Here is a 15,023-nt window from a genome sequence, read left to right on the forward strand (position 1 = left end):
TACCTCATGAAGCTGGTTGCGGGAATGCCAAGAGTGTGCAAAGCTGTCATCAAGGAAAAGGGTGGCTAAATATAAACTATATTTTGATTTGTTTAACACTTTTTTGGTTACTACATGATTCCATATGTGTTATTTCATAGATTTGATGTCTTTACTATTATTCTACAATGTAGAAAATAGTAAACATAGAAAAACCCTTGAATGAGTAGGTGTTTTAATGTTTGACCGGTAGTGTGTGTGTGTATGTAGATAGATAGATGGATAGATAGATATATATGATTGTATTATCTCCATTACTATGTTACTTGGTGTCAATGGGGGATTGAGTGGGTACACAGCCCCTTCCAATGTTTTTAGAAAGTCCATAGTTTTAAGAAATGCCACAAGGGGGCGCTATGTTCCCTTTGCTCTGAAAGTGAGTACTGGCAATTTGGGAATACTGTAGCTACAATATAGCAATATGATTCAATATTCTGTCCATTAGTAGAACTTTGTCAGCTCGGCCAATAAAACAAGACACACTGGTTAAAAGCTGTTTTTATCCTATTGCTACAATTAAAAACACAGACCGACTGTTAGTGGCATAATAAACGTGTTTTAATTCACTTTTAATCGATTCTGATTCAATGACAATTTCTGTGTATGGAAACTCATAATAATCCAGTTTGTCCAGGAAGATAGTGGATAAAGCTGTCCGACTGCTGTAACTAACCTGTGAATCTATGCTATGAATCTGTATGATGTGCTGTTGCGAAATACAGTTATGTACCGTGTGTGGTATGTTTATCTTGGATGATTTTCATCCAGGTTGTTTTGATGCAGAAGAAGGGAGTTTGTTCTGAACAGTTTGTTCGAATTGCTGAAATGAATGAATTGTACACCTCCCACTCTTTGACCACTGCGTTTATCTTCAGATCCCCATGCAGTGAACACGCCCTCCCGACCAATGTTTCGGCCCTATCATTGGACGATGCATTTTCCGTTTTCACCTGTGATTGGTTAAATTCACATGAACATTCACTGCCCATGTACGTTGCATGTGAACAGCGGAAGACGTATTTTTCTCAAACTAGTGCGTTATCTTAACCTTTCCCCTTCATTTTGCAGAGTGCGCCACTCTTTTCAGCATAATGTGATGTCAGATGCACTGTTGAGGGCGCACTGTTCTATTATATTACGATACAGGCACAATAAAACATCACACTGGTTAGAAGCTGTTTTTAACCTATTGCTAGAGTTCGAAGCACATAACGACTGTTAGTGGCATAATAAACGTATTTTAATTCACTTTTAATCAACTCTGTTTAAATGACAATTTCTGTGTAGGGAAACTTATCACCAGTGGTGGAAAAAGTACCCAATTGTTGAGTAAAAGTAAAGATACCTTCATAAAAAATTACTCAAGTGAAAGTCACCCAGTAAAATACTACTTGAGTAAAAGTAATCGGGTTTTATTTAACCAGACAAGTCAGTTAATAACAAAATCTTATTTACAATGACGGCTACCCCGGCCAAACCCTAATCCGGACGACGCTGGGCCAGTTGTGCACTCTATGGGACTCCCAATCACAGCCGGTTGTGATACAGCCTGGAATCGAACCATTGTCTGTAGTGATGTCTCTAGCACTGATATACAGTGCCTTAGACCGCTGCACCACTCTGGAGTTTTACATTTACTTAAGTATGAAAAGCAAATTGAATTGCTAAAATATACTTAAGTATCAAAAGTAGACGTATAAATCATTTCAAATTCTTTATATTAAACAAACCAGATGGCACTATTGTTACGGATAGCCAGGGGCACACTCACACCTCATTTACAAACTAGCATTTGTCTTTGGTGAGTCTGCCAGATCAGAGGCAGTAAGGATGAGCAGGCATGTTCTCTTGATGAGTGCAAGAATTTAACAATTTTTCTGTCCTGCTAATAAGCATTCAAAATGTAACAAGTACTTTTAGGTGTCAGGGAAAATGTAAGGAGTAAAAAGTACATACTTTTACTCCACTACATTCCTAAATCAAATTAAAGGTTGTCAAAAATATAAACAGTAAAGTACAGATACCCCAAAAAACGACTTAAGTAGTACTTTAAAGTATTTTTACTTAAGTACTTTACACTACTGCTTATCACCCCGTTTGGCCAGGTAGCTGTCCGACTGCTGTTAACTAACGTGAATATATGCCATGAATTAGCGTGTTGTGTTGTGTTGTTTATCGTCAGATCCCATGCAGTGAACACGCCCTCCTGACCAATGTGTCGGCCTTACCATTGGATGATGCATTTCCTCTTTTTCACCTGTGATTGGTTAAATTCACATCAACATTCTCTGTCCATGTGCGTTGCATGCGAACAGCGGAAGACTCGTTTCTTATCTTTCCCCTACTTTAGTTTAGTGCTCCCCTCTTTTTGGGGCACTGTTCTACGATATTACGGTACATGCACAGTTGGGTTGTTAGATTGTAGCATGCAGTAGCTATATTGTTATAACGTAAACAAGGCATTTTGAAGCATTTTAAAAACAAACGGGCTATCTATATTTTCTCCAAACTCTGACAGTATTTGAAGCAATAATAGTCTTCCTATATAACATGGCATGTTATTATGTTAATGTTGCATTTAAGCCTAGGCCTGTAGACTAAAACAGGGAAGTCATTGACACTGGCATCCCTTTTCAAGTAAGCCCCATACAATAAAGTCAGACCTCTCACACACACAATTGCTCTGAGTTAATGGCAGGTCATTTTCATAGAAACGCAAATAAACGGAAAATAGCCTAAATTACAGCGTTTTGCTCAACTTTATTGAATGATCATAAATTTAGCCTACACCATTCAATGCGCACAGCGTAGTGACATTACGGTAATGATGTACGTTTTATGTTCCTCAGCCAATATGATATAATTCCCTCGCAGCTCTGTTGCTCAAACTAGCTGCCATCAAGTAGAATACCGCTTCTGTCGCTTAAAACGGGCCAGGTGCAGCGACCAGGATGACTTCCAACGAATACCATATAATGGCAACATCACCCCGTGAGCTTACTCAGAACCCGCTGAAGAAAATATGGATGCCATGGAAAAACGGTCTCTTTGTACACATTTTACAAAGAAGGGGTAAGTTCCCTTGGTGAAACACCGGCTTGTGCCAACAGCGCATGGGCGCAGCGGAAGGGTATGCTCGATTTGGCCAAATACAGAATATTTTAAACAAATGTAGATATGTTGTACTTCATCGAAGTTCGAGATTCCCAGGTTCTACACAGTGGCGTTGCGCAGCATGACAAGGTCAGGATTTTCTTCAAGGGACTAGCCTAATATTGAATAATTTCGATTTCGTCTTAAATTATTCCACTTTTTAAAATATTTTTATTTAGGTATTTCCATTTTAAAATGTTTATTCATGCCAATATTGCAATTACGCATAGGCTATATTAAATGCTAGAGAAATGGCCTATGATATCGAAATGGTATGGAAGCGCTCAGAATTGAATTAGACCAGGCAGATGACTCGCACATGACAACGCGTCCGTTTGCCCGTGATCGCAAAACCGATCAACCCAACCATGCCTATGTAGAGTACAACAAGGTTATTTTATTGTTTAACTAAACATGTTTAAAGGGAAACTGAACGCTAAAACCAACATCTCTAGTGGAAATTGCATATGTGGCATCGGTATTAGTCAAACATGTATTCCAGTGGCAAAATTGACTAAAACGTGTAAATAGGATAACTTTGGTCATAAAGTCAGTCTATTCCAAAACAGAGTTTTGTGAGATGTGTGTAACTGAGGTTGTCACAAATTACATGAGGGTTGGTTTGGATTACAATCATGCACTTGCCCACTAAAGTCCAAAACTTTTGTTCTAGAATATTGGACCATTGGTTTTAATACTTTTCGATTTTCGAATTATCAGCGTGGCTCAATCAGAACTGTCAACACGTTCAAATGGACGCAGTGCACTGGTTGGGAATTCTGGCTAGGTGCGCATGAGGGCTGTTAGTCCCGTGGATGGTGGTCTCAGAGCGCTACGAAGCTATGTCACAATGGGATGCCAGACTATAGCGTCTCTGTATCTGCGGACTCAGACCCTTTACAATCCTCTGTTAACTGAATTCTATCACAGTAACAAACATGTACGGTATGCAATGTTCTAGAATATTGGACCATTGGCATTCATACTTTTCAAATTCTCAGCACAGCTCAGGCAATTTCTCAAACTGTTGACATGTTCAAATTAACAGAGTACATGTACTGGAGACATGTTGGTGGGGAATCTTGGGGAGGTAGGCGCTCAGGCTGAAGCCTACGTCCCCCACGGATGAGGGTCTCAGAGCAGTTTAGCTAGTGTCACAGGGATGCCGGACTATCGCGTCCTAGCATCTGTGGACTATGATTTACGATTAGTGCCTAGGGCGAATTGTCATGATTGATGGCTGATAACACTCTATCCACTCATAGCAGCAGGACCTGAGACAAACCTGCCCATTACTCCGAGCCTCTGATTTATTTACAGTACCAGTCAAAAGTTTGCACATCTACTCATTCAAGGGTTTTTCTTTATTTTACTATTTTCTACATTGTAAAATAATAGTGAAGACATCAAAACTATGAAATAACACATTTGGAATCATGTAGTAACCAAAAAAAGTGTTAAACAATTCAAAATATATTTTAGATTCATTAAAGTAGCCACCCTTTGCCTTGATGACAGCTTTGCACACTTGGCATTGTCTCAACCGGCTTCACCTGGAATGCTTTTCCAACAGTCTTGAAGGAGTTCCCACATATGCTGCGCACTTGTTGGCTGCTTTTCCTTCACTATTCGGTCCAACTCATCCCAAACCATCTCAATTGGGTTAAGGTCGAGGGATTGTGGAGGCCAGGTCATCTGATGCAGCACTCCATCACGCTCCTTCTTGGTCAAATACACAGCCTAGAGGTCTGTTGGATCATTGTCCTTATGAAAAACAAATGATAGTTCCACTAAGCTCAAATCAGATGGGATTACGTATCACTGCAGAGTGCTGTGGTAACCATGCTGGTTAAGTGTGCCTTGAATTCTAAATAAATCACTGACAGTGTCACCAGCAAAGCACCATCACACCTCCTCCTCCATGCTTCACTGTGGGAAACGCATGCGGAGATCATCCGTTCAACTATGCGTCTCAAAGACACAGCGGTTAGAACCAAAAATCTCACATTTGGACTCATCAGACCAAAGGACAGATTTCCACCGGTCTAATGTCCATACTCGTGTTTCTTGGCCCAAGCAAGTCTCTTCTTATTGCTGTCCTTTAGTAGTGGTTTGTTGGAGCAATCCAACCATGAATGCCTGATTTCACACAGTCTCCTTTGAACAGTTGATGTTGAGATGTGTCTGTTACTTGAACTCTAAAGCATTTATTTGGGCTCCAATCTGAGGCTGGTAACTCTAATCAACTTATCCTCTGCAGCAGAGGTAACTCTGGGTCTTCCTTTCCTGTGGCAGTCCTCATGAGAGCCAGTTTCATCATAGCGCTTGATGTTTTTTGTGACTGCACTTGAAGAAACTTTCAAAGTTCTAGAAATCTTCTGGATTGACTGACCTTGTCTTAAATTAATGATGGACTGTCATTTGTCTTTGCTTTTTTGAGATGTTCTTGCCATAATATGGACTTGGTCTTTTACCAAAATAGTGAAGAGGCAACTCCAGGATGCTGGCCTTCTATGCAGATTTCCTCTGTCCAGTGTCTGTTCTTTTGCCCATCTTAATCTTTTCTTTTTATTGGCCAGTCTGAGATATGGCTTTTTCTTTGTAACTCTGCCTAGAAGGCCAGCATCCCGGAGTCACCTCTTCACTGTTGACGTTGACTGGTGTTTTGCGAGTACTACACTGCTCAAAAAAATAAAGGGAACACTTAAACAACACAATGTAACTCCAAGTCAATCACACTTCTGTGAAATCAAACTGTCCACTTAAGAAGCAACACTGATTGACAATAAATTTCACATGCGGTTGTGTAAATGGAATAGACAACAGGTGGAAATTATAGGCAATTAGCAAGACACCCCCAATAAAGGAGTGGTTATGCAGGTGGTGACCCCAGACCACTTCTCAGTTCCTATGGTTCCTGGCTGATGTTTTGGTCACTTTTGAATGCTGGCGGTGCTTTCACTCTAGTGGTAGCATGAGACTGAGTCTACAACCCACACAAGTGGCTCAGGTAGTGCAGCTCATCCAGGATGGCACATCAATGCAAGCTGTGGCAAGAAGGTTTGCTGTGTCTGTCAGCGTAGTGTCCAGAGCATGGAGGCGCTACCAGGAGACAGGCCAGTACATCAGGAGACGTGGAGGAGGCCGTAGGAGGGCAACAACCCAGCAGCAGGACCGCTACCTCTGCCTTTGTGCAAGGAGGAGCACTGCCAGAGCCCTGCAAAATGACCTCCAGCAGGCCACAAATGTGCATGTGTCTGCTCAAACGGTCAGAAACAGACTCCATGAGGGTGGTATGAGGGCCCGACGTCCACAGGTGGGGGTTGTGCTTACAGCCCAACACCGTGCAGGACGTTTGGCATTTTCCAGAGAACACCAAGATTGGCAAATTCGCCACTGGCGCCCTGTGCTCTTCACATATGAAAGCAGGTTCACACTGAGCACATGTGACAGACGTGACAGAGTCTGGAGACGCCGCGGAGAACGTTCTGCTGCCTGCAACATCCTCCAGCATGACCGGTTTGGCGTTGGGTCAGTCATGGTGTGGGGTGGCATTTCTTTGGGGGGCCGCACAGCCCTCCATGTGCTCGCCAGAGGTAGCCTGACTGCCATTAGGTACCGAGATGAGATCCTCAGACCCCTTGTGAGACCATATGCTGGTGCAGTTGGCCCTGGTTTCCTCCTAATGCAAGACAATGCTAGACCTCATGTGGCTGGAGTGTGTCAGCAGTTCCTGCAAGAGGAAGGCATTGATGCTATGGACTGGCCCGCCCGTTCCCCAGACCTGATTCCAATTGAGTACATCTGGGACATCATGTCTCGCTCCATCCACCAACGCCACGTTGCACCACAGACTGTCCGGGAGTTGGCGGATGCTTTAGTCCAGGTCTGGGAGGAGATCCCTCAGGAGACCATCCGCCACCTCATCAGGAGCATGCCCAGGCGTTGTAGGGAGGTCATACAGGCACATGGAGGCCACACACACTACTGAGACTCATTTTGACTTGTTTTAAGGACGTTACATCAAAATTGGATCAGCCTGTAGTGTGGTTTTCCACTTTAATTTTGAGTGTGACTCCAAATCCAGACCTCCATGGGTTGATAAATTTGATTTCCATTGATCATTTTTCTGTCATTTTGTTGTCAGCACATTCAACTATGTAAAGAAAAAAGTATTTAATAAGAATATTTCATTCATTCAGATCTAGGATGTGTTATTTTAGTGTTCCCTTTATTTTTTTGAGCAGTGTTTTTAATGAAGCTGCCAGTTGAGAACTTGTGAGGCATCTGTTTCTCAAACTAGACACTAATTTACTTGTCCTCTCGCTCAGTTGTGCACCGGGGCCTCCCACTCTTTCTATTCTGGTTAGAGCCAGTTTGCGCTGTACTGTGAAGGGAGTAGTACACAGCGTTGTACAAGATCTTCAGTTTCTTGGCAATTTCTCTCGTGGAATAGCCTTCATTTCTCAGAACAAGAATAGACTGACGAGTTTCAGAAGAAAGATCTTTGTTTCTGGTCATTTTGAGCCTGTAATCAAACCCACAAATGCTGATTCTCCAGATACTCAACTAGTCTAAAGAAGGCCAGTTTTAATGCTTCTTTAATCAGTACAACCATTTTCAGCTGTGCTAACATAATTGCAAAAGGGTTTTCTAATGATCAATTCGCTTTTCAAAATGATAAACTTGGATTAGCGAACACAGGAGTGATGGTTGCTGATAATGGGCCTCTGTACGCCTATGTAGTAGATATTCCATTAAAAATCTGCCGTTTCTAGCTACAATAGTCATTTACAACATTAACTGTCTACACTGTATTTCAGATCAATTTTATGTTATTTTAATGGACGAAAAATTAGCTTTTCAAAAACAAGGACATTTCTAAGTGACCCAAACTGGTGTGTGTGTGTGTTTAAATATGTGTATATATTCATTCACACACTTTACACCGACACTTTTACACAAAACCTGCATACAGACACAACACACACTTTCATACTTATCATATACTGCTACTACTCAGTTATTTATTTTTATTTTATTATTGTCTATCCTGTTGTCTAGTTACTTTACCCTACCTTTATGTACATATCTACCTCAAATACCTCTTACCCCTGCACATTGGTCTGGTACTGGTACTCGCTGTATTTAGCTTAATTCTTGTGTATTGTATTCCTCTTGTGTTACTATTTTTATTTGTATTAATATTTTTTAACTCTGCGTTGTTGAGAAGGGCTCGTGAGCAAGCATTTCACGGTACAGTCTAACTGTTGTATTTGGTGCATGTGACAAATACGATTTTGATTTGAAATGAGGATTGAGACAATGTGATATATCTTACCGATTCTCTACATCTTCTGTCCAAAAACAAATCCTGTGAAATGACGTCAACACATACTGGAGGAGTTACTGGCTAGCTTAGTTAACAAACTACCTACGTTGGTTCTGGCGCGTATGACCAGAATGACACTTCAAAGAACCACCAAAAGCACCCTCCATTTCTGTTCGAAAATTGAGAAAGAGGTGGAGTTGGACCATTTTTCATGGCCAAAGTCTATCTTTGCTTGAGAAATACTGCATCAAACACCTTAGCTAGATAAAGTTGCGCGACTAAGACCTCTTTGGCAAAAAAGTTAATTTAATTACTTGTTTCATGTTATATTAATTCATATTTATCTTATATTAATTCTGACTATTTTGAGGAAGTGGTATTGGCTATGTTGTTACTACGGTGAATCATGGGGAAACAACAATAACTGCCAGCGTAGGGTTTGGCGGTAGGGCCGGCAATCATTTGACTGGTTTGGATTTTTTACTTTACCTTCTAAAACGGTATTTAAATGTTTGATTTGTTACAAAGAATAATTCAGTAATGACTCAAAAAATTATGGCAATTTTAAGACCCTACTAACAGCTGAGAACCACTAGCTAACTTTATAGCATAAGTCAACAAATTTAGGAAGCTTTCCAAATAGACCTTTGTAAATTGTCTGACTACCCGTAGTGGCGAAAAGAAGAGGATAATAATTATTTCCATAAAGAAATGTTTTTGTTGTTGAAATAGAAGCATACTAAAATAAGAAGGATTACACAGTGTGTAAATAATAAATTAGTTCAGGAAATGAATACATTTTTTAAAATGCTGGAAGTGAATGCTAGAATTGAACAAATCACTATGCAAATGAAAGACATTGGTTGAGTATCCGAGTTTGATAGTACACAATAGGATTTTGATTGCAATGTTCTACAAATAGGACTACTTCACTGTCAGTTTTGTCCTCATTATTAGGAGTTCATGGCGACTCAACAAATCACAGCGCAGATTGAAGGGTACAATTCCTGCTTTTACTTCCAGGTATGGGTTTAGGTTAAAGATGAGGATTCTTATTTTTTTATTTTTTTTTACAAAAAACACAAGGAAGGGGTAACATTAAAGTATTAGAACATGAAGGACAAACAATACAGCATCAAGACACTATCAAACATGTATCAGTTTTTCCACAACAGACCCATCCTTATGTGTGAGGGTGGATGTCCATTATAGTGATATAAAATATGTCATAGTTTCCTTTTTCATGATCACAATCTTGTGAAACCCGAACCCTCCAGGATTCTAATATGCCATAACGCTTTATAACTCCGAGTCGCTATTCACCTCATAAACAAGTAGTTCCCTGAACAACGGCCACCATGGGGGGAAACAACTCCGCCCATTCAACATAGCCTAGATTTAAGTTATTTCTTCTAAACCAAAACATTTTGGTGTTCTCATACCCTTACAATGTTGTTTTCATTATTGCTTGAACAGTTGCTAAGATTATACTTGATTGAATCTTTGCAAAATACCTACTTTGGATGCAGTAGTTATTTTCTGCTGGTCGAGAGAACTCCCCCATGTTTTCCCCCACGCTGGGAAAATTATGAATACCGGCTCAGTCTATGGGATCAGCTATGCTAAGCAACAGTATTGGGTCCATGAATCTGTTTTATTTTCGAAAAGCTTCCACAAAGCTTCCACATGGAATCATAACTTGTCCTAACCTTTGTAATCTACACTCAAAATGTCCGCCACTCCACCCATTATGCCATCCATGACTTGAAAGGGGAGGCCTGTTCTATGGATTCTATTTCTATGGCTGCGACTGTCGGTTTTCTTGTCGCAGACACATGAAAAAAGTTCAACTTTGACCATGTCGTAGCGTCCGTTGTAGCTCGCCATTACCTTGTAAATAATGGACTTTGTTGTGAGTTTATTTTCCTGAATAAAAAGTAAGATGTCAGCTATGCTCTGGTCATTATTTGAACTAGCTAGCTAGTAACAACACATTGTTTAGAAAGTTGATTCTAGTTGCCTGGCTTATGACATATACATTTTTAAATGGATGGGCTTATTGTTATTAAAATACAGAAATTTGGACCACCAGGCTGCTGATGTCATGCAGCCTGTCGTTTTTGTGTTTATACCTTCTCATAACAATAGAATGTTCATGATGTCACTGCGACAACTGTCGACAGATATGTGGATAGACCAACTGTAAACTCGGCATGGGCACTGTGAATTGAATATCCAGATATCTGAACGGACGTTAGTATTCAAACACTTGTGAGAGATAAAAAATAATGATTATTACATTTTTGGGGGGCCTATTTTAACAATGAAAAAGCTTTGTCTAAATGTAATTAAATTGTCCATGTTACATTGTTACACACAACGATATAAAGTACCATGTCTTGAAATATTGTGCATGTTTATCGTCACATTTTAGACTAAAATGAAAAGTTATTTGTAGTAGTTATCGTTTTTTTCTCAGGCCATCTCATCTCGTTATCGCCATAGTTTTAGCCAGGAAAAATGTTGTTGACAAGTATTTTTTGTCATAGTTGTTGGTGACAAAATTAATTAATAATTAATTCCATTCTCCCTATCACTTCATTTATCATCTGCTCTAGGCACATCTCAATAGGTGGTCTAGGTTTCCTCATGACATAGCACAAGTGGGGTGGGGGGAGGCCGATGACATCAGAGGGCACCATCAGACCAACTCCTTGAATGGCCTACTCCTTTAAGTTTGCAGAAGAAAATAGATTTTTCTCAACATATTTGTTTGCCCTTAACCTTAAGTGTGTGTACAGTCATGGCCAAACGTTTTGACAATGACAGAAATATTAATTTTCACAAAGTCTGCTGCCTCAGTTTGTATGATAGCAATTTGCATATACTCCAGAATGTTATGAAGAGTGATCAGATGAATTGCAATTAATTGCAAAGTCCCTCTTTGCCATGCAATTGAACTGAATCCCCCAAAAACATTTCCACTGCATTTCAGCCCTGCCACAAAAGGACCAGCTGACATCTTGTCAGTGATTATCTCGTTAACACAGGTGTGAGTGTTGACGAGGACAAGACTGGAGATCACTCTGTCATGTTGATTGAGTTTGAATAACAGACTGGAAGCTTCAAAAGGAGGGTGGTGCTTGGAATCATTGTTCTTCCTATGTCAACCATGGTTACCTGCATGGAAACACGTGCTGTCATCATTGCTTTGCACAAAAAGGGCTTCACAGGCAAGGATATTGCTGCCAGTAAGATTGCACCTAAATCAACCATTTATCGCATCATCAAGAACTTCAAGGAGAGCGGTTCAAATGTTGTGAAGAAGGCTTCGGGGCGCCCAAGAAAGTCCAGCGAGCGCCAGGACCGTCTCCTAAAGTTGATTTAGCTGCGGGATCGGGGCACCACCAGTACAGAGCTTGCTCAGGAATGGCAGCAGGCAGGTGTGAGTGCATCTGCACGCACAGTGAGGCGAAGAGTTTGAGGATGGCCTGGTGTCAAGAAGAGCAGCAAAGAAGCCACTTCTCTCCAGGAAAACATCAGGGACAGACTGATATTCTGCAAAGGGTACAGGGATTGGACTGCTGAAGACTGGGGTAAAGTCATTTTCTCTGATGAATCCTCTTTCCGACTTTTTGGGGCATCTGGAAAAAAGCTTGTCCGGAGAAGACAAGGTGAGCGCTACCATCAGTCCTGTGTCACTCCAACAGTAAAGCATCCTGAGACCATGTGTGAGGTTGCTTCTCAGCCAAGGGAGTGTGCTCACTCACAATTTTGCCTAAGAACACAGCCATGAATAAAGAATAGTACCAACACATCTTCCGAGAGCAACTTCTCCCAACCATCCAGGAACAGTTTGGTGACGAACAAAGCCTTTTCCAGCATGATTGAGGACCTTGCCATAAGGCAAACGTGATAACTAAGTGGCTCGGGGAACAAAACATCGATATTTTGGGTCCATGGCCAGGAAACTCCCCAGACCTTAATCCCATTGAGAACTTGTGGTCAATCCTTAAGAGGCGGGTGGACAAACAAAAAACCACAACTTCTGACAAACTCCAAGCATTGATTATGCAAGAATGGACTGCCATCAGTCAGGATGTGGCCCAGGAGTTAATTGACAGCATGCCAGGGTGGTATGCAGAGGTCTTGAAAAAGAAGGGTCAACACTGCAAATATTGACTCTTTGCATCAACTTCATGTAATTGTCAATAAAAGCCTTTGACACTTATGAAATGTTTGTAATTATACTTCAGTATTCCATAGTAACATCTGACAAAAATATCTAAAGACACTGAAGCAGCAAACTTTGGAAGTTAATATTTGTGTCATTCTCAAAACTTTTGGCCACGACTGTACATTACTGGATTTTTACATGGGATATTGTTTCTCAACAGGAAAATATAAATAGCTGGAGTGTCCATTTTTAATAGCAACAATCAATACAGTATTGTAGCATAGAAGTAAGGATGGAAACATAGTGATGGCTATATATCATGAGAAGGTGATATTGAACCAATGCACTGTGGGTAGATAAAACAAAACTGCTCTTTCCATGACATAGCTTTCACATGGTCAGTCTATGATCTCTTGATGTCACTTGTTAAATCCACTTCAGTCAGTGTATATGAAAGGGAGGAGACAGGTTAAAGAAGGATTGTTAAACCTTGAGACAATTGAGACATGGATTGTGTATGTGTGCCATTCAAAGGGTGAATGGGCAAGACAAAAATGTAAGTGCCTTTTAATTGGGTATGGTAGTAGGTGCCACCCGCACCGGTTTGAGTGTGTCAAGAACTGCAACGCTGCTGGGTTTTTCACGCTCAACAGTTTCCTGTGTGTATCAAGAATAATCCACCACCCAAAGGACATCCAGCCAACTCGCTGTGGAAAGCTTTCGACACTTTGTAGATTCCATACCCCGATGAATTGAGGCTGTTCTGAGGGCAAAAGGGGGTGCAATTCAATATTAGGAAGGTGATCCTAATGTTTTGTACTCTCAGTGTATAATTAGCACAAAGAGCCTGTGAGATGAGTTGTAGTAGAAGAAATGTGTTGTACAAGTTAGCAGCGTCCTCCGCTAAGCCACAGCTTCCCCTTGGCTGCGACAGACAGCTCGCTCTCTTTGCTCTACAAGATGGTGTCCGGACGCGTATTAAAAACTCTGTGCCGTCTAGCTCATTCCACATCCAGTTTAACATCCACTCAAGTGCTCCGCTGGCCGAGACGTCCAGGTTGCGCTCCACTGTCCGTCCTCATCTTCGCCAGTGTTACAACTGTCCCCTCCCCCCCCCCCCCCAAGACGCAAATCTCGTTTTTCTTAATGAGCAGCAGAGAAGCTCAGGCAAATTCTGTGAGTTCAGCCGCCCTTTAAACATCATTTGGGGGCCTCCCGGGTGGCGCAGTAGTCTAGGGCACTGCATCGCAGTGCTAACTGCGCCACCAGAGTCTCTGGGTTCGCGCCCAGGCTCTGTCGCAGCCGGCCGCGGACGGGAGGTCCGTGGGGCGACGCACAATTGGCATAGCGTCGTCCGGGGTAGGGAGGGTTTGGCCGGTAGGGATATCCTTGTCTCATCGCGCTCCAGCGACTCCTGTGGCGGGCCGGGCGCAGTGCGCGCCAACCAAGGGGGCCAGGTACACGGTGTTTCCTCCGACACATTGGTGCGGCTGGCTTCCGGGTTGGAGGCGCGCTGTGTTAAGAAGCAGTACGGCTGGTTAGGTTGTGCTTCGGAGGACGCATGGCTTTCGACCTTCGTCTCTCCCGAGCCCGTACGGGAGTTGTAGCGATGAGACAAGATAGTAATTACTAGCGATTGGATACCACGAAAATTGGGGAGAAAATGGGATAAAAAAATAAATAAAAAATAAATAAATAAAACATCATTTGAGCAAATATATGCACAGTGAAGGCGACGTTGAACTTATGGAAATGACAGCGCAGGAGCGCCTGTTTGTTTGTTTGGACCACCTGTCCATGGCCCAGCAGCATTGAGAAGAGACTGGTAAACGATCAATATGAGCCACTGTTATTGTTGCGCTGCAGAATAACTGGCAGCCAACTATCGTCAAAAGTCCAAAACAAAACAGTTGGGGAAAACTTACTGATTCACTCCAGAACTTCCATATGTCCCTTCACTGTGGGTTCGGGTCCCAACAGGGATTGCCCCAGACGGTTTTATGAAGAACATTTCCTTACAGGGCATACTTCTTTAATTAATCCTTATTTTACCTGGTAAATTGACTAAGAACATATTCTCTTTTACAGCCATGACCTGGGGCAGAGTTACAGGGGGGAAGAGAGGGGATGAATGAGCCAATTGGAAGCTGGGGATGGTGGCCATGATGGTATGAGGGCCAGATTGGGAATTTAGCCAGGACACCTGGGTTAACACCCCTACTTTTCCATTAAGTGTCATGGGATCTTTAGTGACCACAGGGAGTCAGGACACCCGTTTAACGTCCCATCCGAAAGACGGCACCCTACATGGGGCAGTGTCCC

At 41.9% G+C, this 15,023-nt stretch overlaps 1 protein-coding gene across 2 annotated transcripts in view; it reads left to right on the forward strand.

The window, feature by feature from the left end:
* The window catches only part of LOC129847615 (6-phosphofructo-2-kinase/fructose-2,6-bisphosphatase 4-like), a 50,981-nt gene that overhangs the window by 27,490 nt on the left and 8,468 nt on the right, over positions 1-15,023 (forward strand). The window contains exon 1 of one of the 2 annotated variants that reach the window (XM_055915367.1): positions 2,879-3,111. The exons of the other annotated variant lie outside the window; for it this stretch is intronic. Coding sequence (XP_055771342.1) covers positions 2,991-3,111 — 121 coding nt within the window. The 5' untranslated portion in view covers positions 2,879-2,990. Of the gene's footprint in view, positions 1-2,878; positions 3,112-15,023 lie in introns of those variants that run through there. 2 annotated transcript variants of the gene reach the window in all.

The sequence above is a fragment of the Salvelinus fontinalis genome, chromosome 3 (genome assembly GCF_029448725.1).
Source record: "Salvelinus fontinalis isolate EN_2023a chromosome 3, ASM2944872v1, whole genome shotgun sequence".
Taxonomy (NCBI): Eukaryota; Metazoa; Chordata; class Actinopteri; order Salmoniformes; family Salmonidae; genus Salvelinus; species Salvelinus fontinalis.